At 35.7% G+C, this 21,673-nt stretch overlaps 1 protein-coding gene and 1 pseudogene across 2 annotated transcripts in view; one reads left to right on the top strand and one right to left on the bottom strand.

Moving 5' to 3' along the window:
• The window catches only part of SYCP1 (synaptonemal complex protein 1), a 131,626-nt gene that overhangs the window by 1,068 nt on the left and 108,885 nt on the right, over positions 1-21,673 (bottom strand). For both annotated transcript variants that reach the window (XM_044236488.1, XM_044236489.1), the window contains 3 exons: positions 18,833-18,889; positions 10,409-10,588; positions 5,881-6,024 (listed from right to left, as the gene is read on the bottom strand). In XM_044236488.1, coding sequence (XP_044092423.1) covers positions 5,881-6,024; positions 10,409-10,588; positions 18,833-18,889 — 381 coding nt within the window. The remainder of the gene's footprint in view (positions 1-5,880; positions 6,025-10,408; positions 10,589-18,832; positions 18,890-21,673) is intronic.
• LOC122901442 lies at positions 3,990-4,138 on the top strand (annotated as a pseudogene).

Below are 21,673 nucleotides of genomic sequence, written 5' to 3'. Positions count from 1 at the left end.
ACTGAATATACTATACAGATTTATTAGTCTGGTGAGCAATCAGTTCACAGTATCTTGTCCTGTTCACTAATGTCACATTTACAGAGGCTTCATGAATATTCAAACAGATTTACATAGAGTTATATCTGCAACATTCATCTTTTCATGTGCTTGTTGGCCATTTGTATATCCTCTTTGGAGAAATGTGTGTTCAAGTCCTTTGCCCATTTTTTATCAGGTTATATGGTTTTTATTATTGAGTTATGGGAGTTCTTTATGTATTCCATTTATCCCTTTTCAGATATATGATTTAGAAATATTTTCTGCCATTCTTGAGCTTTTCACTTTCTTAGTAGTGTCCTTTAAAGCACAAAAATTCTTAATTTTGAAGTCAAATTCATCAGTTTTCTCTTTTCTTGCCTGTACTTTTGGTGTCTTACTCATGAGGCCCTTGCTAAATTAGAAGTCATGAAAATTTCCCCAATATTTTCTTCTGTTTCATATCTCTAGCCCTTAAGTTTTGGTTTTTGATCCATTTTCAGTCAATTTTTATATGTGATATAAAAAGTCCAACTTCATTCTTTTGCATGTGGATTTCCAATATCCAGTTCTAACACCATTAGCTGGGGGGAAAAAAAAAGTCCTTTCCCCCACTGAGTGGTCTTGGCACTCTTGCCAAAAATTAATTGGCTATATTTGTGAGAATTTATTTCTGGGCTCCTTTATTCCATTGATCTATAGATCTGCCCTTATACTAGTACTAATCTGTTTAAATTACTAGCTTTGTAGAAAGTTTCAAGGCTGAGAACTGTGAGTCCTCCTTCTTCTTTTTCAAAATTATTTTAGCTATTTGGGGACCCTTACAATTCTATATGAATTTGAGTATCAGATTTTCCATTTCTGCCAAAAAGCTGCTGGAATTTTGATTGAGATTGCACTGAATTTGTGGACTGCTTTCAGTAGTACTGACATTTTTTGTTCAAATAGCCAGCGTTTAGGACATCTTCACAGGTTTAAGGCTTCACACCCATAAACACAATTTTTTTTTTCTAATTCTTTAGGTCTTCTTTAATTTCCTTCAGCAATGTTTTATAGTTTTCATTGTATTTCAGTATTTCACTTTCTTGGTTATGTTTGTTCCTAAATATTCAATTTGTTTAGATGATAATGGATATGGATACTTTTCTTAATTTTCTTTAATTCTCTTTTGCATTAATCATTGTTGGTATATAAAAATTTAACCGATGTCATGTGTTTTTATACCCTTCCACATTGCTGAATTCATTTCTTAGCTCTAGTAGCCTTCTTGTGGAGTCTTTGTGATTTTCAATGGATAGGATTATGGCATAAGCAAATAGTTTTACCCCATTCTCATTTGTATGCCTGCTTTTTCTCTCCCTCCATCTCCCTTTGTTTTTGTCTAATAGCTTAATAGTTCTGGCTAGAACTTCCAGTACAATGTTAACTAGCAGTGGTGAAAGTGGACATCCTTGTCTCATATTTGCTTTTTTTTTTAAGATTTTATTTATTTTTCAGAGAGAGACACAGCAAGACCTGAGCTGAAGGCAGACGCTTAATGACTGAGCCACCCAGGTGCCCCCCACCGCCCGTCTCGTTCTTAATTTAAGGGATAAGCTTTCAACTGAGTAGAATGTTAGCTCCAAGTTTTCATAAGTATTTTTTATCATGCTGAGGAATTGTTCCTCTATTCCTACCTTTATAAGAGTTTCTATCATGAAAAAAATGTTGGATTTTGTCAAATGCCTTTTCTGTACTAATTGAGATGATCATATGGGATTTTCCCTCCTTCATTCTATTAATGGTGATATACTACACTGATTTTCTTATATTGAACCATTCTGCCATTTCTTGGATAAATCCCACTTGGTCATGGTAAATACAACCTTTTTTTTTAAAGATTTTATTTATTTATTTGACAGACAGAGGTCACAAGTAGGCAGAGAGGCAGGCAAAAACAGAGAGGGGGAAGCTGTCTCCCTGCTGAGCAGAGAGCCCCATGAGATGTGGGCCTCAATCCCAGGACCCTGGGATTATGACCTGAGCCGAAGGCAGAGGCTTTAACCCACTAAGCCACCCAGGCACCTGGTGAATACAACTTTTAATATGATGTGAAATTTGACTTCCTAATATTTTGAGGATTTTTACACAGACATTCATAAAGGATAATGGCCTTCAACTTTCTTTTCTAGTAATGTCTTTATCTTACTTTGATATCAAGGTATTGCTGGCCTCATATAATGAGTTATCAAGAGTGCCTCCATCAGAAAAGATAAATACCCAACTTTGTATCAACATGTACGGGACTGAAGGAGATTATGCTGAGTGAAATAAGTCAAGCATAGAGTCAGTTATCATATGGTTTCACTTACTTGTAGCGCATAAGGAATAACATGGAAGACATTAGGAGAAGGAAAGGAAAAGTGAATTGGGGGAAATCTGAGGGAGAGACAAACCATGAGAGACTGTGGACTCTGAGAAACAGAGGGTTTTGAAGGGGAGAGGGATGGGGGGATGGGTGAGTCTGGTGGTGGGGACTGAGGAGGGCACGTATTGCATGGAGCATTGAGTGTAGTACATAAACAGTGAATCTTGGAACATTGAAAAATAAAATTTAAAAAAAGAGTTCTCAAAAAAAAAAGTTCTCTCCAATTTTCTGAAGTCTGAGAAGGTTATATCCCCAAATGTTTGATACAATCTATCAAGGAAGTCATCTGGTCCAGGACTTTTCTTTGTTGAGAGGTTTTTGATTACTAAGTCAAATTCTTTACTGACTAATAGATAGGCCTGTTGAGGTTTTCTATTTCTTCTTGGATCAGTTTAATTTGTGCATTTCTGTGGTTTTACCCATTTGTTCATTTCTTCTAAGTTATAGAATTTGTTAGCATATATTCACAGTATTTTTTATCTCTAATTAGTTATAATAAACCCACTTTCCTTTTCTGATTCTATTTATATCTTGTTAGTCTAGCTAAAGATTTGTCAACTTTTTTAATCTTAAAAGATTTGTATTTGAAAAATGTATTTGAAAAAATATATAAATTTTGGTTTTCTTGATTTTCTTTATTGTTTTCTATTCTCTAATTTGCTTATCTCCCCTTGAATCTTCATTTTTTCCTTCCTCCTGCTAGTTTTGGGTTTGGTTTGCTCTTCTTTTTCTAGTTCCATAAAGTGTAAAGTTATTGATTTGAGATCTTTCTTTTTTAATATAGGAATTTGGAGCTATACATTTCCCTCTGAATTTTTGCTGTAACACATAAGTTTTGGTATACTGTATTTTCATTTTTATTCATATCTAAGTCTTAACTTCCCTTGTGATTTCTTCTTTGATCCACTGGCTGATTAAAAAGTGTGTTAATTTCAGGGCACCTCGGTGGTTCAGTCAGTTAGGCATCTGACTCTTGATTTTGATTCAGGTCATGATCTCAGGGCCCTGGGATGGAGCCCCACATCAGGCTCCGTGCTCAGCGGAGAGTCTGTTTCTCCCTCTTCCTCTGCCTCCTCCCTACACCCACCCACCCATTCTCTCCCCCCCCCATAATAAATAAAATTTTTAAAAAAGAAATTTAAATGTGTGAATCTTATAACTGAATATGTCTGCAAATCAGATTCTTCCCTTTCCCTAAGGTTTGCTATAGTGAGTTACTTTTGTCTTGCTTTATGCTGTACCAGTTTCTGTGCCAGGGATTAGCCTGGGTAAAAATTTGGGATCTTTTCACTTTTTTTTTTTTTTTGAGCCTGTCTTTCCATGGGCATGTGCAGTGGTTTTAAATACCCCAGAAATGTGACTGCTCTTGATGTCCTAATTTTTTAAATGTCTGATCCTCCAAAGAATAAAAGTGAAAAAAATAAGAAAAAGAAAACGAATTACAGTTCATTTAAATCCTCTGTAAGACACCTCCAGCCAAGGAGAATTGAATGGCAGCCAGTTTCTGTGCCTGCACAGTGATGAGAAGCAGCAATGATAATACAGAACACTGAATCTTGCATTCAGCTTTGCGCAGTGGCAGTATCATAGCCAATGAGGTTTATCCGAGGCGCGATTATTGCTAATTGAATCTTGATATTCAGAGAAAAAGTCCTTATTGCTCACCTTGGCTACAGCAAGATATGAGCATTGTTGTCTGCCATAGGACAATGGATTGGATGATAGGTAGCCACTACCATTCTTAAGGATGAAATTGACCAAAATTAACTATAATTTACCAAGTTTCAACCCTGGAAGTTGCAAGCATTCAAATAGTCTACAGAGTTCCAAAATAGTTACTTCGGACAGTTTCTGCAAGTACAATTACTGTCTAGGTAGAGAAATTTGTGGTATTTCCTACTTCACCACCTTCTGTAAGGTCACTCCAGACAATCCATTTTTAAATCTAACTTTTTATAATTATTTGAGAGTTCACCAAAATTTAAATGCAACAATAAGAAAATTGCAAAACAGTAACTTCGAGTGATAATTATAATCAAATAAACTGGACTATGAAATGTATTTTTAGGCAAGTATAAATAACTGTGCATACTTCTAGAATACTGTAGTATGCCTATTGTGTTACAAAGCTGTGATGCTCCTTTTAAAAATGAAATCATGAATCATTCTGAATCTCAGTTAAGAAATTAGCTTAAATTCACACAGCTAGAAAAACAGTATGGGTTCCAACCCTGATTGTCTAATTCCAGATCTCATAATCTTTCTACTAATTCTCCTTACATTTTTATGTATCTGGACTTCAGTTTGAGCTGGCAGTTATTATGTATAACAACTTACATAGGCTATGGAGCTAAACTGTCTGTGTTCAAATTTTGGCTACATGCCTTACTAGCTATGTAATCTTGGGCAAGGTACCTATATGATTCAGTTTTCTCATCTGTAAAATGAAAATAACAGCACTGTATATACTTCTAATATGGGATTATTCTAAGAAATACCTATATAATCTTTGCAATGGTGCTTGGTTCACAGTTTTTATCATTAAAATGTTAATCATCATCTATAAAACAAAGAGGCACTTAAGGATTCTATAAGTTAACTTCAATAATTAGGGTTTTAAGACTTCAACTACTCATTATTACAGAACAAATGAAAATAGAGGGTTCCAAAGCAGCTTCAAAAGCTTGAAGGATCTCAAAAGTTAAAAGTGGCAATAATGAAACAAACTAGCACCTTTAACTGGAATTTTGTAATTAAGAATCTTTGGCATATTGCTTCATTTTGTGTGATGAGGTTTCTTTTTAAATTAAGTGATCTAAATTCATTCTCAATAAATATTATGACAAGAAAATACTGGTAGGTGTGGATACACTCACGGGAGGGAATAACTAGTAATACAAACTGCTAGGGGCAATATCTTCTTTAAACAACTCATCTTTAATACATTAACTCTTTAAGAATGATAAAAATGCTATACTGGTCAACTAATACCTTTATACAGATTTCAACCAGTAAGTGGTATAGAATTAGGAAGAGGTATAATATGCAAAATCAAGAGGGGCCCTAAAATTTGGCCATAGCAAGATTTACCTAACCTTTCTTAAAAAAAAAAAAAGAAGGAAAGAAAAAAGAAAAAGAAAGAAAGAAAAGAGAAAAGAGTATGTGGTTAAAAAAAAAAAAACTCCTTTATAACAATCTACTGGAAAACAAAATGGTTTAATTATCTCATGTGCCAACTACGTTACATGAAGTATTTGAAAATGCCATGGTTTCTGAAGTTAGATTATTTAAACCCTGTTTCTCCAAAATGCTGCAAAAGCATAGGGTTCTGTGTTATAGAGTTCTATATTTTAGTAATGCAATAGTAGATACTATGTGTGTATATTATACATACCCATCAAAAATGCATAAAAATGATAATATAAACAATAAATACTGATTTGTAGTATTTTTACCAAGAGATCAGTCGTTTCTGAGCTATCCGAATTGATATCAAACTCAAAGACCATTTTTCTCTTTTTATTACTTTCTTCCGTGGGTACATTCTTGTTTTCTCTTTGCTGAATTTTTAGTTTCGTTGGCGTCTTCACAGTATATGCCTATCCAAAAAGGAAAACAATGTATTATCTTATCAAAAAACCCTATACTGTTGGTAACTCAAGTTGAATCTTTAGTAATCAATAACTCTCCATTATCAGTGGGATGTACATAGAAATTTTTTATAAGAATTTCATTCAGATATTTTTGATACGAAAACTTCTAATTTCTTCAAACAATTTATTTTTTTAAGATTTTATTTATTTATTTGACAGATAGAGATCACAAGTAGGCAGAGAGGTGGGCAGAGAGAGAGGAGGAAGCAGGCTCCCTGCTGAGCAGAGAGCCCGATGCGGGGCTCGATCCCAGGACCCTGAGATCATGACCTGAGCCGAAGGCAGAGGCTTAACCCACTGAGCCACCCAGGTGCCCCTCTTCAAACAATTTATAACAGTAGACTTTTTTTTCCCCCTTCCCTTCAACTTACTGAAGAAAATAATGGCAGGAGAGAGTTGGGAGAGAGATACTCTCTAGCATCAGCAGTCAACAATCTTAAGGAAAGAGGGACTTTAATTTTTCTACCAATAAACAAGACCAAAGAACTGAATGAGCTTTGCTCTTTCTAAAGAAATACTTATTGATTCATGAGAAAATAGGTATGCTTATATTTTGTTCATAAAGTAATTCACATTAGTCAATGTTTAGTATTCCATATTACCCTGTAAGCTTTATAATTTTTTAAAGTATCTTTAAAAAGTTAAGTCAGTAACATCAGCAAAAATGGCAAAGCAAGGTATTCCAAAAATCTGCTCTTCCATGAAGCAATAAAAATACTGTAAAATGGTCAAAGTCAGCTTTTTGAGAACTCCGGAAATTAACCAAAAGCTTGCCACAAACTGTAGTGCTCATCTTTTTTTAATGGCTGAACGTCTGTAACAATAGCAAGCTTTATGGCTTTTTAACTTTTCTTCATCCCAGCCCCCGCCCTCTATGTTACCCTTAAAAAAACTATATCCCACACTCTTTATCTAGTCTGAGAGTCATTAGATAGCACAGAACAGAACTGAGAGCTCTTCCAAAGCTTTATTCCCCCAAAGCTGTCATTTTAACTTGTCTAGTGGTTCTCTGAAAGACCTCACTTACAAGGCTGATTGTATTTAACCTGACTTAGAGCTTATTATTACAAAAACTTTCTCCTTCTTATGAAGTACAGCATAGCATTTGTCAAAACAATCACAAGCAAGCATTTTAACTTTGCAGCTCCATGAGGCAATGGAGCTGGGCAAATGACAGGGCAAATGACAGACTAATGAAACAAGATGAGATCGGGAGGGAGAAAAACCATAAGAGACTCTAAATCTCACAAAACAAACTGAGGGTTGCTTCGGGGAGGGTGTGTGTGGAGAGGGTGGTTGGGTTATGGACATTGGGGAGGGTATGTGCTATGGTGAGTGCTGTGAAGTGTGTAAGCCTGACAATTCACAAACCTGTATCCCTGAGGCAAATAATACATTATATGTTAATAAAAATAATTAACTAAAAAAAAGAACTTCAAACAAACATGTAGGAAATGAGACATCCATAAGGGCTTTGAAAAGCTGACATTAATGGCAAAATAAAATAAAATCTAAAGTTAACAGTAATGTACCAATGTATGTTTCCTAGTTTTGACAAATGGACATGGTAATGTAAGATGTTAACAATGTAGAAAACCGGGTGATAGACGTAAATGAATTCTATGTACTAACTTTGCGACTTTTCTATAAATCTAAAATTATGGTAAAAAAGATGTTCTTTCTAAAAAAGTAAGGTCACCACACCTATGAGAATGGCTAAAATCAAAAAGATATAAAATGCCATGTAATGGCAAGGATGTGGAGCAACTAGACTTTTCATTCACTGCCAGCTAGGATATAAATTTATGTAATGATTTTTTTGAAAAATATGATTGGCAGTGTGATACAATAAGAAATATATATTTAGTCTTTGTCCCTAGTTCCTGACACAGAACTTTTAAAACCCATGTAATTTCCTGAGTGACTGGGGTGATCAGAGGATCTTTTGGTACAATATTCAGTCTTTGTCCCCAGTAATGTGATAGGAGTCTTTCATTATTCAAAATAAGCTCCTTTCAACTGGACCAAAGTTAACACTAATGAAATAACTGACAGGAAGGGGCTCCTAGATAACTTGAGGATGGTGGCTAGTAACCAGAAAAACCAAGGCTTGATTAGAAGTTTGTAAAGGACCCTGGGAGAGGAGAGGGGATGGAGAGTGAGTTAAACATCAATGACCAATGATGTAATCAGTCATGCTAGGTAATGAAACCTCCATAAAAAACCCCTAACTGATGGGGTTCTGAGAGTTTCCATGTTGGCAAACACACAGAGGTAATGGAAGTGTGGCACTCTTGAAGAAGACATGGAAGTTCTGTACCCCTTCCCTCACACTTTGTCCTATTAATCTTTTGGCTGTTCTTGAGTTGTACCCTTTATAAAAACTGGTAATAGTAAGCAAAGGAATCTTCTAAGTTCTAAGAATCATTCTAGCAAATTAGCAAACATGAGGAGGGAGGTTATGAGGACCCCCAATTTAGAGCCAGTTGTTCAGTAGTACAAGGGGCAAACCAGTATTGTAACTAGTGTCTGAAGTGAAAGCAGTCTTGTGGGAGTGAGCCCTTAACCTGTGGGGTCTACATTAACTCCAGGTAGTGTCAGAATTTAATCAAGCCGTAGGACAACTAACTGGCGTCTGAAGAATCAGAGAACTGGTATGGTGGGGGGGAACCCCACATGTTTTGTATCACAGTAAAAAAAAAAAACTCAGTCAGTATCTATTAAGATGGAACATAGTATACATAAACCTATAACCCAGCAATTTCATTCCCAAAGACATACTCAACCAAAATGCATACAGGTCAAATACCAGAATTTTTATAGCAAGACTATGCATGAAAGCATAGTCTGGAAACCACCCAAAAGTCAACTAATAATACAATAGATAAATAAACTGTGGTATATCACACAATGGAATACCATATAGAAATATAAACCGAAAATCTAAAACTTCAAGCAACAATATGGATGAGTCCCACAAACATAATATTAAGTGGGAAAAGTCAAAATAAAAATAATGATTCTATTTATAAAAAATGCAAAAACAGGGAAAAGAGAAAATACAAAACCAGGTACAGCTAATATTAGAGTTGGGACAATATATGGCCTTGGAGGAGAAGCCAGTGACTAAAAAGGGGGCAGGAAAATCCTCAGAGGTGATAGTAAGATTCTGTGCTTTAATCTGAGTGCTGGTTATAAAGTTATGTTTAGTGTGTAAAGAATCATCAAGTTGCATAATTAATATCTGTGCATTTTCCTTGCATATATTTCAATATAAAGTTTTTTTTAAGTAAGTTCATTCTATATGAAGATCACTTCACACTCCGAATAATATAAATACAAAAAATAATTTTATGTAAAAACTTCTCTAAGCTATGTAGTTTACTAATTTTCATAACTTCCACGGTGGGGATAATATTGCATATGTAGCAGGATGTGAGAGAGACTCTTCCTTTTGCTCTGGAATTGTCAACTGGGGCACAAAGCTGCAGAAAAAAAATGCTAGTAGCCCATATTCTAAAGAAAGCAACCTATGATTAAAGCCAGATCCTTCTCTAGGGCTTATTAAAAAGTGGTTAAACTGGCCCTACAATCACCAAACACCTCCTTTCTTCCCAGTTATTTTAAGGAAACTGGAAGGGGAAGGCATAAAATTTCAGCATAGAGAGAGGTCGAAGTATTTTTTCTTTCAATTTCTAAGGCAGGTGAGCAGACAACTCAACAGTAGTCTAACAAAAAATAGGGGTGCCTTCAAGAAGGATTGACATCTCATTCCCTTGCTAGATATAAACTTAGGAAAAGATTTCGTCTTTGTGTCTGACTGGATAGTTTAGAGTAAAAAGAAATTAGAGAGAGATAGATGGTAGGACGTGGGGTCAGAAATGTAGCATTCTATACTGCTATTTAGCATGGAAAGGTTGAATGAATTCCCCATGGATTAAGTGAACATGTGAAAGATAGTAACTGAGCCATCTTGCTGTTGGCACCTGACACACTGAGGGCCGACTGCTAAGTAAAAGACTGGCAACAAGATGATGTAAAAGTATACAGCAAAAGGAAATAACTGGGGTGATACTGAAAAATGCTAAGTCAGAATCACATCACCCACATCAGGGAATGCCATCTGGTGAATGACAGAAAATTATGGAATCTGCCCCAAATATCATTAAGTTGTGGATAATGATATTTTTAAAAAACAACAATTTCATGCTGGTATCACAAAAATTGAATTTATTTTTATTTCAATGTGTGATACCAGATATATATGATACCAGAAACTTCTTTTTTAACTAAAAAAACTATGACTTTCTGAGAAATTTTAGCAACCAACCTTTGGTAATGGTGTAGATAAAGTACTTTTGGCAGGTGTCCACAAACAGTCTCTTTTATCTTTGGATTTGCCGTGGTCAGCTGATGTGAAGTTTCGAGATATATTTTGTGAAGGAGCAGTTTTAGAATCACATTTCCAATAATGAGTTTCAGGTGTTTCCAGTAAAGGTGTCTGTATTTTCTATATTGAACAACAAAAGGGAATAAAATCATCACTACATGTCATTTTAAAGTGCAGCAATTAGTAGAAATAACACTGGAATAAACTAGAATTTATCCTCAAATTACTATTAATTAGATAACTTTGAATAAATTATCCTTATTTTGTCACTTTATTTTCCCATTGAAGATGAAAATGCTATCTGCCTGTCTTCAGAGAGCTGCTATGAAAAGAAATAAAATGTCTCAACTCTTTAAATGACCAAAAGTTGAGGATTTGCTGAAGAAAAAAATCTCTATTCCTGGTGGCAAAGAGCCTTTCTTTGTGGTTCATTACAATAGCCTAAAAGCCACAGGGCAGTTTATTCTCATTTCTATCCATTCTCTTTTATGCTTTCATATTTCATCTCTCTCATCTATAAAAATATCAGCCTTTCCTATCCACGAGCCTTATTCCCCACAAAAAAAAAAGAAAGAAAGAAAGAAAAGAAAAGAAAGAAAGGAATATAGGGAAGAAAAATCACAAAAGTAGAGAACCAGAAAAAAATTCCAGGAGGAAAAAAATAACTATTTTCTTCAATTCTGAAGATAAATTACAAATTTACTCTAAATACTTAGAAGTTATTTCAACTTAATTTCTTCCATTTTCTTTCTCTCTACCTTTATATGTATCTCTCCTTTAGCACCTGAACTATCTTTCTAGTGAAAGTTCATAATAACTGCTTTAGTGGAATTGTGTTAGGTGCTTTCTAATTTTATCACTTTCTTTGATCACCACCATCTTCATGAATACAATCACAGCAATTACAAGAAAAAATGGAGTGTGTACATGCACACACACACACACACACACACACCCCAGAGCTATTCTCAAAAGTTCAGTGGTTAAATCTGCAGTAAATTTAAGTTAGGAGCATATAGGATGTGGTATTAAGATATGGCCACATGTGCTATAAAAACACTGGACTGATGGGTGAATAGATAAAGGTAGATGGGGTATACACACACATGGAAGAATATTACACAACTATAAAAAAGGCTGAGATTGTGCCATAACCATGGATGGACCTAAAAGGTATTATACTAAGTGAAATAAATTAGATTGAGAAAGACAAATACCATATGATTTCACTCACATGGAATTAAAAAAATGGTAAGTGAATAAACAAAAAAGCAGAATCAGACCTATAAATGCACAGAACTGATGGTTGTCAGATATGTGGAGGATGGACAAAACAGATAAAGGCAAGTGAGAGATACAGTCAGGGAATGAATAAATCATGGGAACAAAAGGCACAGCATAAGGAAAACAGTCAATGATATTCTAATAGCAGTGTAACAGGACAGATGGTAGCTGTACTTGTGACGAACACAGCACAATGTACAAAATTGGTGAATCACTATGTTGCACACATGAACTTATGTAACATTGTGTGTTAAATACATATATATGTATATGTGTGTTAAATATATATGTATTTATATATATATATATATGTGTGTGTGTGTGTGTATACATGTACACACACACACACACACACACACACATCCATTAGACCAGGAGTCAGGTAATATGCTCTTTTCTCCTGAATCTTAAACTATCTTGGCTGGGAGACATTAAGTAATCTCTAAGTACCTCTAGGCTCAAATTTATCCGTCTATATAATCAAGGGACTAAATGAGATATTTGTAGGTTTCTGCCCAGTTCTAGTGATCTCACTTCATAATCCTCTTTCCAGCAGATAGAAATTTTGGTAGCATTTTTTCACACAGTGGTATTTCTGTATCTTCATTCCTATATATTTCTGTCGTAGGTGATAACACAGTTTTGATGAAAACAATTTTTTTCTCTCTCTCTGAATTCATCAGTCATTCTCAGAATCTCCAAAATGTAACTGTTTCCATGGAAAAAGTTTTCCCTCCTGAAAGAACTCAGAATGACAACTACACCACCTTGTGGCCAAATCTGAGAATTTAACACTTCACTGATAGAATAGCAGCTTGAAAGAAAATGCACCCCCATCCTAGAATGCTGAAATAAACCTCTTCATGTAAGTCATGGAAATGCATGTACTTTCCTACCAGTCACATTCTTTCTGAATGTTAAATTTCCAGTGATGCATATACAAGCAGATCTCATTTCATTGCACTTCACTTTGTTGCACTTCACAGATGCTGTGCTTTTGGTGCTTTTTTTTGCAAAATGGAAGGTCTGTGGCCAACTCTGACCCAGGAAAGTCTATCAGCACCATTTTTCCAACAGCATTTGCTCACTTAGTGTCACTTGTGTCACTCTGTATCACATCTTGGTATTCTAAATATTTCAAATTTCTTCATTATCATTATTTGTTACAGTAATCTGGGATTTGGTGATCTTCAATGTTACTATTATAATTGTTTGGGAACACCATGAACCACATCCATATAAGACGGAAAACTTAACTTAAAAGCTGTGTGTGCTGACTGCTGCTCTGGCCTACTATTCTCCATCTCTCTCCCTGTCCTTGAGCCTCCCTATTCCCTGAAACAAAACAAAACTGAAATTAGGCTAGTCAAAAACTACAATGGCTTCTATGTGTCCAAGTGAAAAAGAGAGTCACCCATCTCTCACTTTAAATCAAAAGCTAGAAATGACTGAGGTTAGAGAAAGGAAGTCATATTGAAAGCCGAGATAGACCGAAAGTTAAGCCTCTTGTACCAACCACTTAGCCAAGTTCTGAATGCAAAGGAAAAGTTCTTGAAGGATACTAAAAGTGATACTTCCAGTGAGCACACAAATGATAAGAAAGTGAAACAGCCTTTATGTATATGGAGAAAGTTTTAGTGGTCTGGATAAAAGCTCAAACCAGTCAAAATACTACCTTAAGCCAAAACCTAATCCAGAGCAAGGCCCTAACTCATCAATTCTATGAAGGTGAAGAGAGGTGAGGGAGCTACAGAAGAAAAGTGTGAAACTAGCAGAGGTTCATTCATGAGATTTAAGGAAAGAATCCATCTCCGTAACAAAAAAGTGCAAGATAAGGGGTACCTGGGTGTTAGACATTATCCCAGGATCCCAGGATCCAGCCCCTAGTCAGGCACCCTGCTCAGAAGGGAGTCTGCTTCTTCCTCTCCCTTTGCCTCTGTCTCCCCCTCCCCTATGACTCATGCTCTCTCACTCACTCACTCTCTCTCTCTCAAATATATAAAGTCTTCAAAAAAAAAAAAAAACACAAAGCAGGGGCGCCTGGGTGGCTCAGTGGGTTAAGCCTCTGCTTTCGGCTCAGGTCATGATCTCAGGGTCCTGGGATCGAGCCCCACATTGGGCTCTTTGCTCAGCAGGGAGCCTGCTTCCCCCTCTCTCTCTGCCTGCCTCTCTGCCTATTTGTGATCTCTCTGTCAAATAAATAAATAAAAATCTTTTTTAAAAAGGTACAAGTTAAAAGCAGCAAGTGTTAATGTAGAAGATACTGAAGTTATCCAGAAGATTTAGTAATTAGGGCGCCTGGGTGGCTCAGTGGGTTAAGCTGCTGCCTTCGGCTCAGGTCATGATCTCAGGGTCCTGGGATCGAGTCCCGCATCGGGCTCTCTGCTCAGCAGGGAGCCTGCTTCCTCCTCTCTCTCTCTGCCTGCCTCTCTGCCTACTTGTGATCTCTCTCTGTCAAATAAATAAATAAAATCTTTAAAAAAAAATATTTAGCTAATTAAGTACTGAAGGTGTCCACACTAAACAAGAGAGTTTCAAGCCAGGGAAAATAGCCATATATTGGAAGATGATGCCATCTAGGACCTTCATATATAGAGAGAAGTCAATGCTTGCCTAAAATGTTTCAAAGGACCGGCTCACTCCCTTATTAGGGATTAATGCAGTTGGTGACTTAAGTTGAAGCCAATGCTCATTAATTATTGTGAAATTCCTAGGGCCCTTTAAGAATTATGCTAAATCTACTTGCCTATGCTCTGTAAATAGAAAAACAAAACCTGGATGATAGTATATCTGATTACAGTATGGTTTAGCTAAATATTTTAAGCCTACCATTAAGACCTACTGCTCAGACAAGATTCCTTTCAAGATATTGCTCATCTGGTTACCCAATAGTTCTGATGGAGACATACGAGATTAACGTTTTGATACCTGCTAACACAACATCATTCTGCACCCCATGGATCAAGGAATCATTCTGACTTTCAAGTCTTATTATTTAAGAAATACATTTTATAAGACTATAGCTGCTATATATAGTGATTCTATTGATGGATATGGGAAAAGTAAATTGAAAACCTTCTGGAATAGAGTCACCAATCTAGATGCCATTAAGAATATTTGTGATTCAGGCACAGAATATTTGTGGGGCTCAGTTGTTAAGCATCTGCCTTCGGCTGGTCATGATCCCAGGGTCCTGGGATCAAGCCCCACATCGGGCTCCTGCTTGGCAGGGAGCCTACATCTCCCTCTCCCACTCTCCCTGCTTGTGTTCCCTCTCTCACTGTGTCTCTCTCTCAAAAAATAAATAAAATCTTTTAAAAAAAAGAATATTTGTGATTCATAGGAAGAGGTTAAATATCAATACTAACAGGAATTAGGCAGAAGCTGATTTCAGCCCTCATATATGACTATATATAAGGGGTTCAAGACTTCCTGACAGAAATAACTGCAGATGTGGTGGGAAGAGCAAGAAAACTGGAATTAAAAGTGGAGCCTGAAGATGTGACTTAATGGCTGCAATCTCATGATAAAATAAGTGAGGAGTTGCTTCCTAGGGATCAGCAAAAAGAAGTGGTTTCTTGAAATGAAACCTACTCCTGGTAAAGATGCTGTGAAGATTGCTGAAATGGCAGCAGAGGATTTAGAATATTATATAAATTTAATTGATAAATCAACAGCAGCATTTGAGAGGATTTACTCTGATTTTGAAAGGAGTTCTACTGTAGGTAAAATGCTATCAAAAATCAACCCCTGCTACAGAGGAATCTTTCTTGAAAGGAAGAGTCAATGAAGCAAACTTCATGTTGTCTTATTTTACAAAATTGTCAAGGTCATCCCAACTTTCAGTAACCATCACCCTTGATCAGTCAATAGCTATTAATACAAAGGCAAGATGCTCCACCAACAAAAAGATTTCAACTTATAGAAAGCTCACATGATGGTCAGCATTTTTAAGTAATACAGTATTTTTATTTTAAGATTTTATTCCTTTTTCCATTTTTTTACTATGTTCAGTTTAGCCAACATGATACTTTATATGGAAAACCCAAAAGACTCCACCTCTAAACTACTAGAACTCACACAGCAATTCAGTAATGCAGCAGGATAAAAAAAATCAGTGTACAGATATCAGTTGCTTTCTTATACACTAACAATGAAAATACAGAAAGGAAAATTAGAGAATCGATTCCATTTACTAGAGCACCAAGAACCGTAAGATACCTGGAAATAAACTTTACCAAAGAGGTAAAGGATCTATACTCAAGGAACTACAGAAAACTCATGAAAAAAACTGAAGAAGACACAAAAAGAAGGAAAAGCATTCCATGCTCATGGATTGGAAGAATAAAGATTGTTAAAATGTTTATACTGCCTAGAGCAATCTATACTTTCAATGCCATCCCAATCAAAACTCTACCGGCATTTTTCAAAGTGCTGGAACAAACAATCCTAAAGTTTGCATGGAACCAGAAGAGACCCCGAATTGCTAATGAAATGCTGAAAAAGAAAAACAAAACTGGGGGCATAATGTTGCCTGATTTTAAGCTTTACTACAAAGCTGTGATCACCAAGACAGTATGGTACTGGCACAAAAACAGACACATAGACCAATGGAACAGAATAGAGAGCCCAGATATGGGCCCACAACTCTATGGTCAACTAATCTTTGACAAAGCAGGAAAAAATATACCGTGGAAAAGAGACAGTCTCTTAATAAATGGTGCTGGGAAAATTGGACAGCTATGTATAGAAGAATGAAACTCTACCATTCTCTTAAACCATACACAAAGATAAACTCGAAATGAATAAAAGATCTCACTGTGAGGCAGGAATCTATCAAAAGCCTAGAGGAGAACATAGGCAATAACCTCCAACATCGGCCACAGCAACTTCTTTCAAGACATGTCTCCAAAGGCAAAGGAAACAAAAGTGAAAATGAACTTTTGGGACTTCATCAAGATCAAAAGCTTCTGCACAGCAAAGGAAACAGTCAACAAAACAAAGAGGCAACCCACGGAATGGGAGAAGATATTTTCAAACAACACTACAGACAAAGGGCTCATATCCAAGATCTATAAAGAACTCCTCAATCAAAAAACAGAAAATCACATCCAAAAAATGGGCAGAAGACATGAACAGACACTTCTCCAGAAGACATACAAATGGCTAGCAGACACATGAAAAAATGTTCATCATCATTAGCCATCAGAGAAATTCAAATCAAAACCACATTGAGGTACCACCTTACATGAGTCAGAACAGCAAAAACTGACAAGACAGCAAACAACAAATGTTGGAGAGGTTGTGGAGAAAGGGGAACCCTCTTACACTGTTGGTGGGAATGCAAGTTGATACAGCCACTTTGGAAAACAGTGTGGAGATTCCTCAAAAAATTAAAAATAGAGCTACCCTATGATCCTGCAATTTCACTACTGGGTATTTACACCAAACATACAGGCATAGTGAAAAAAAGGGCCATCTGTACCCCAATGTTCACAGCAGCAATGGCCACAGTCGCCAAACTGTAGAAAGAACCAAGATGCCCTTCAACAGAAGGATGACAAAGAAGATATGGTGTATACTATGGAGTATCATGCCTCCCTCAGAAAGGATGAGTACCCAACTTTTGCGTCAACATGGATGGGACTGGAAGAGATTATGCTGGGTGAAATAAATCAAGCAGAGAGAGTCAATTATCATATGGTTTCACTTACTTGTGGAGCATAAGGAATAACACAGAGGACATTGGGTGAAGGAGAGGAGAAGTGAGTTGGGGGAAATTGGAGGAGGAGACAAACCATGAGAGACTGTGGACTCTGAGAAATAAACTGAAGGTTTTGGAGGGGAGTGGAATGGGTGGGTTGGGAAAGCCTGGTGGTGGGTATTAAGGAGGGCATGGAGCACTGGGTGTGGTGCATAAAAAATGAATCTTAGAACACTGAAAAAATAAAATTTTTAAAAAAATATAGTATTTTTAAATTAAGGTATGAACATTATTTTTTAGACATAATGCTATTGCACACTCAACAACTACAATACAGTATACATATAACTTTTATATGCACTGAGAAACCAAAAATTAATTTGGCTTGCTTTATTGTGATATTCACTTTGTTGCATTGGTCTGAAACTGAACCCACAAGATCAAGGTAAGACTGTATACATAATATTCATGATTTTCTGTTGTACTTTTATTTTTTTTAATTGAGGTAAAGTTGACATATAGTATTATATTTGTTTCAGGTGTACAATATAATGATTCAAAAATTCTATACATTATTTAGTGCGCATCATTGTATTTTTTAAAAAGTTACATGGCATTTCCTATGTGCCAAGCACTATTTATATATAAATGCCTTACAAATATTAGTTCATTTAATCCTTTTAACAACTTTAAAAAACAGATACTATTCATTACCCCTTTACAGATGAGCAAGCTAAGGCATAAAGAAGTAACTTGCCCAGGCACCTAGGTGGCTCAGTGGGTTAAGCCTCTGCCTTCAGCTCAGGTCATGCCAGGTCCTGGGATCGAGTCTCACACATCAGGCTCTCTGCTCAGTGGGAGCCTGCTTCCCCACCCCCACCCCGCCCTCTGTCTGTCTCTCTGCCTACTTGTGATCTCTCTGTCAAATAAATAAATAAATCTTAAAAAAAAAAAAGAAGTAAATTTCCCAAATCAGAAACATTTGATAAACCTAATAATTATGACATATAAGGCTTATGATATTATTTCAATACTGTCGGAATAAAGTATAGAAAATAGAAGCCTATTTAAATTTATTATTTCTTTTATTGTTCCCTCATTAATTTATATATCCATAACCTCAGATAAAATATGTCATTTACTAATCTACTTGAAAACAAATAAATAATGGGCATATTTTGTTGGAATTATACATGACTCAAAACAATACCATAAGAATATGGGATATCTATTTTCATAATATGAACACATTCTATATTTGGAAATGAATATCAGATGCTCCTTACTTATTTATGAACCAAAAAATTTTCCAGGTAGATGTCAGAAAACAAGTTTGGTTATAAAGAAAAACCAGGAGAATTATATAAATCTCTTACCTTATCTTTTTTTTCAGGAGTAACAATGTTTTCTTTTGCCTCTCTTTTGAGTTTTTCCTATTAAAAATGAATGCACACAATGTAGTTACTGCTATTATCAAAAATTAATGCTATTATCAAAATACTTCTAAAAAGTATTAACAAAGAATACTAAACTCTAAATCTTATAAAAAATGAAAAGAAAAAAAAGAAAAACAAATTAGTTTCTTTCTACAGAGCTTGTTCTTTAGTTTTGATTATCTTTTTTAAAAATTTTGATCTGGGGGCGCCTGGGTGGCTCAGGGGGTTAAGGCCTCTGCCTTCAGCTCGGGTCATGATCTTAGGGTCCTGGGATGGAGCCCCACATTGGGTTTCTGCTCAGCGGGGAGCCTGCTTCCTCCTCTCTTTCTCTGCCTGCCTCTCTGCCTGCTTGTGATCTCTGTTGAATAAATAAATAAAATCTTTAAAAAAATAAAATAAAATGCTGATCTGACCAGCATATATCTGTGGAATCTTGGGTAAGTCTTTTAAAACTCTGAATCAACTTTCTAATTTGTAAAATGAAGTAGATGGATCAGATTATAAGCTAAGGAATACACACAAGTAATTAACTGTGAAGAACCATAAAGAGATCCAGAATATTATGGGCTTTTAGAGGCAGATATTAATTTTTCTGTGCATTGAGAAAAGGTACATTTCAGTTGGACTTTGAATAATGAACTTTTAACATGAAATAAATAAGGATGGGGGAAAGAAAGTACAATAAGTACAAAATACTTAGGAAAGAAAACATCACTTTTGCTAGAGATGAGGGCATATATATCTTTAGTAGAGAAAAAATAAAAATTAACTCTGGCCTGTAGAAAAGAATATGTACTTTGCCTTTAATATGAGAGTCACCTAGAGAACAGAATTGTTAGGGCCCCTAGAAGCCTTAAAGGACTCAGAGAAGGGGAAGTTCCAATACACAGAACTTTAAACAGACTTGCCTTCCTGTCTATGATGCCTATGCCAATATCAATCTTCCTGAATGCTTTGTGCACACCATGCTATCTGTCGCAGTGTTGCTCCTAACCAGAGAACTCACTTCACCATGAAGTTTATAGTAAGCTAATGTAACAGTAGTCACTATTCTTATTCTGTATCCTATCAAAGACTAATAGTCTTGGATATTGGGGTCTACAATAAAGGGCTAGAAAGCTCTCTTCTGGGATAAATTATATCCTCAATACTAGCAAAACTGCACTGCCTCTCAGAGGATTTCTATGAAGCTTTCAGAAGACAGAAGGGAGAAAGCACCTCCCGTGACTGCACTGTCTTTATAAAATTCTGGAAACTTTTGCTGGTCTGGAGATCTTACTTACAGTCTGTTCTAGTACAACATGTGTTTCCAACATGTAAATTATATTAGCTCATGCACAAACATGCATCTTTGGTAATGGTTAATTAATTATGAGTTCCCTAAGACCAAAGAGATAGGCAGTCCACTTATGGACCCTATTTATTTTTTTTTTATTTTTATTTTTTTGATTTTGTAGAAATACTTGTGAAGTTTACTACCATAGATACAGACTTAATCAATAAGTCCCCCAAAAGCTCCCACATATCTTACCATTACCAAAACAATTTTTTTTTAGAGTTTGTTACTATCCCATGTCATATTTTTTTTCCAATTTATTTATTTTCAGAGAAACAGTATTCATTATTTTTTCACCACACCCAGTGCTCCATGCAAGCCATGCCCTCTATAATACCCACCACCTGGTACCCCAACCTCCCACCCCCCCGCCACTTCAAACCCCTCAGACTGTTTTTCAGAGTCCATAGTCTCTCATGGTTCACCTCCCCTTTATGGACCCTATTTAAATTGAATAACTCAAATATGTCTATAATATAGTCTCACAGACAACTGATTTCAGCCACAGGAATAGAGAATGATGGCCCTGTACCCAAATTTCATTCTTGAATAAATTTATAAACCTAGAAACATCCAAATTAAAAGAAATCCTGGTAAATGTTGTAGAAGGATTTTTCAATAATATCACAAATACATAAGGTATCCTTTCTACTATCACATCTCACACCTAGGCCGAGATTTAGGCCCACCAAACCATGAAAGATGTAGAGAAGGTGATTTATCACAGTCCCACAAAGCCAACTTAATTGGAAAATTAAATTGACTGTTATCCAGTTTTGTCATACAAATGGGCAAGTAACATAATAGGTCAAAATAGGGACTGTGTATTGACAATGATCAAAATTGAGAACTAAGAAAAAAGTTTCATATAAAAGATATATCTGTATAAAATATATGTTAAATATAAAATTCAAATTAAACAGAATTATGGTTAGAGAACAAAATAAATATCAAAATTGTATATGTGGAGGAAGAGGCAGTACGAGAAAGCATTAGATACATTGTTTAAAAACATAAAGGTAACCAGTAAAATAATTCAAAGTACTATATACACCTTTTAAATCAACCAGACATACATATACACTTAAGAGAAAAATACAATAAATATTACTATATAACATAAAGATAACAAAAACATGATCCAATTACATGTCATATCAATAAGGGGTTAATACCCATAAGGAATTCCTATAAGTCAGCAACAAGAACAACAACTAAAAAATGGGAAAAAGATTTGAATAGACAATTCTCCTAACAAGATATACAAATGGCCAACAAGGGAAGGAAGTAACTAAGAACTTCAAAAACAATTCAACAACAAAAACATATAATCTTATGCCATAATTTGTGATTCTAGTAAGGCTCAGCATGAGAGCCACAGAGTGTACTTGTGCTGATTTGACTCTAGTCAATATAGTTCTTAACTATAATCACCACTTGCACAA

The sequence above is a fragment of the Neovison vison genome, chromosome 2, assembly GCF_020171115.1.
Source record: "Neovison vison isolate M4711 chromosome 2, ASM_NN_V1, whole genome shotgun sequence".
Taxonomy (NCBI): domain Eukaryota; kingdom Metazoa; phylum Chordata; class Mammalia; order Carnivora; family Mustelidae; genus Neogale; species Neogale vison.
Note: the sequence above shows the minus strand (reverse complement) of the source record. Positions and strands in the feature narration are given on the sequence as shown.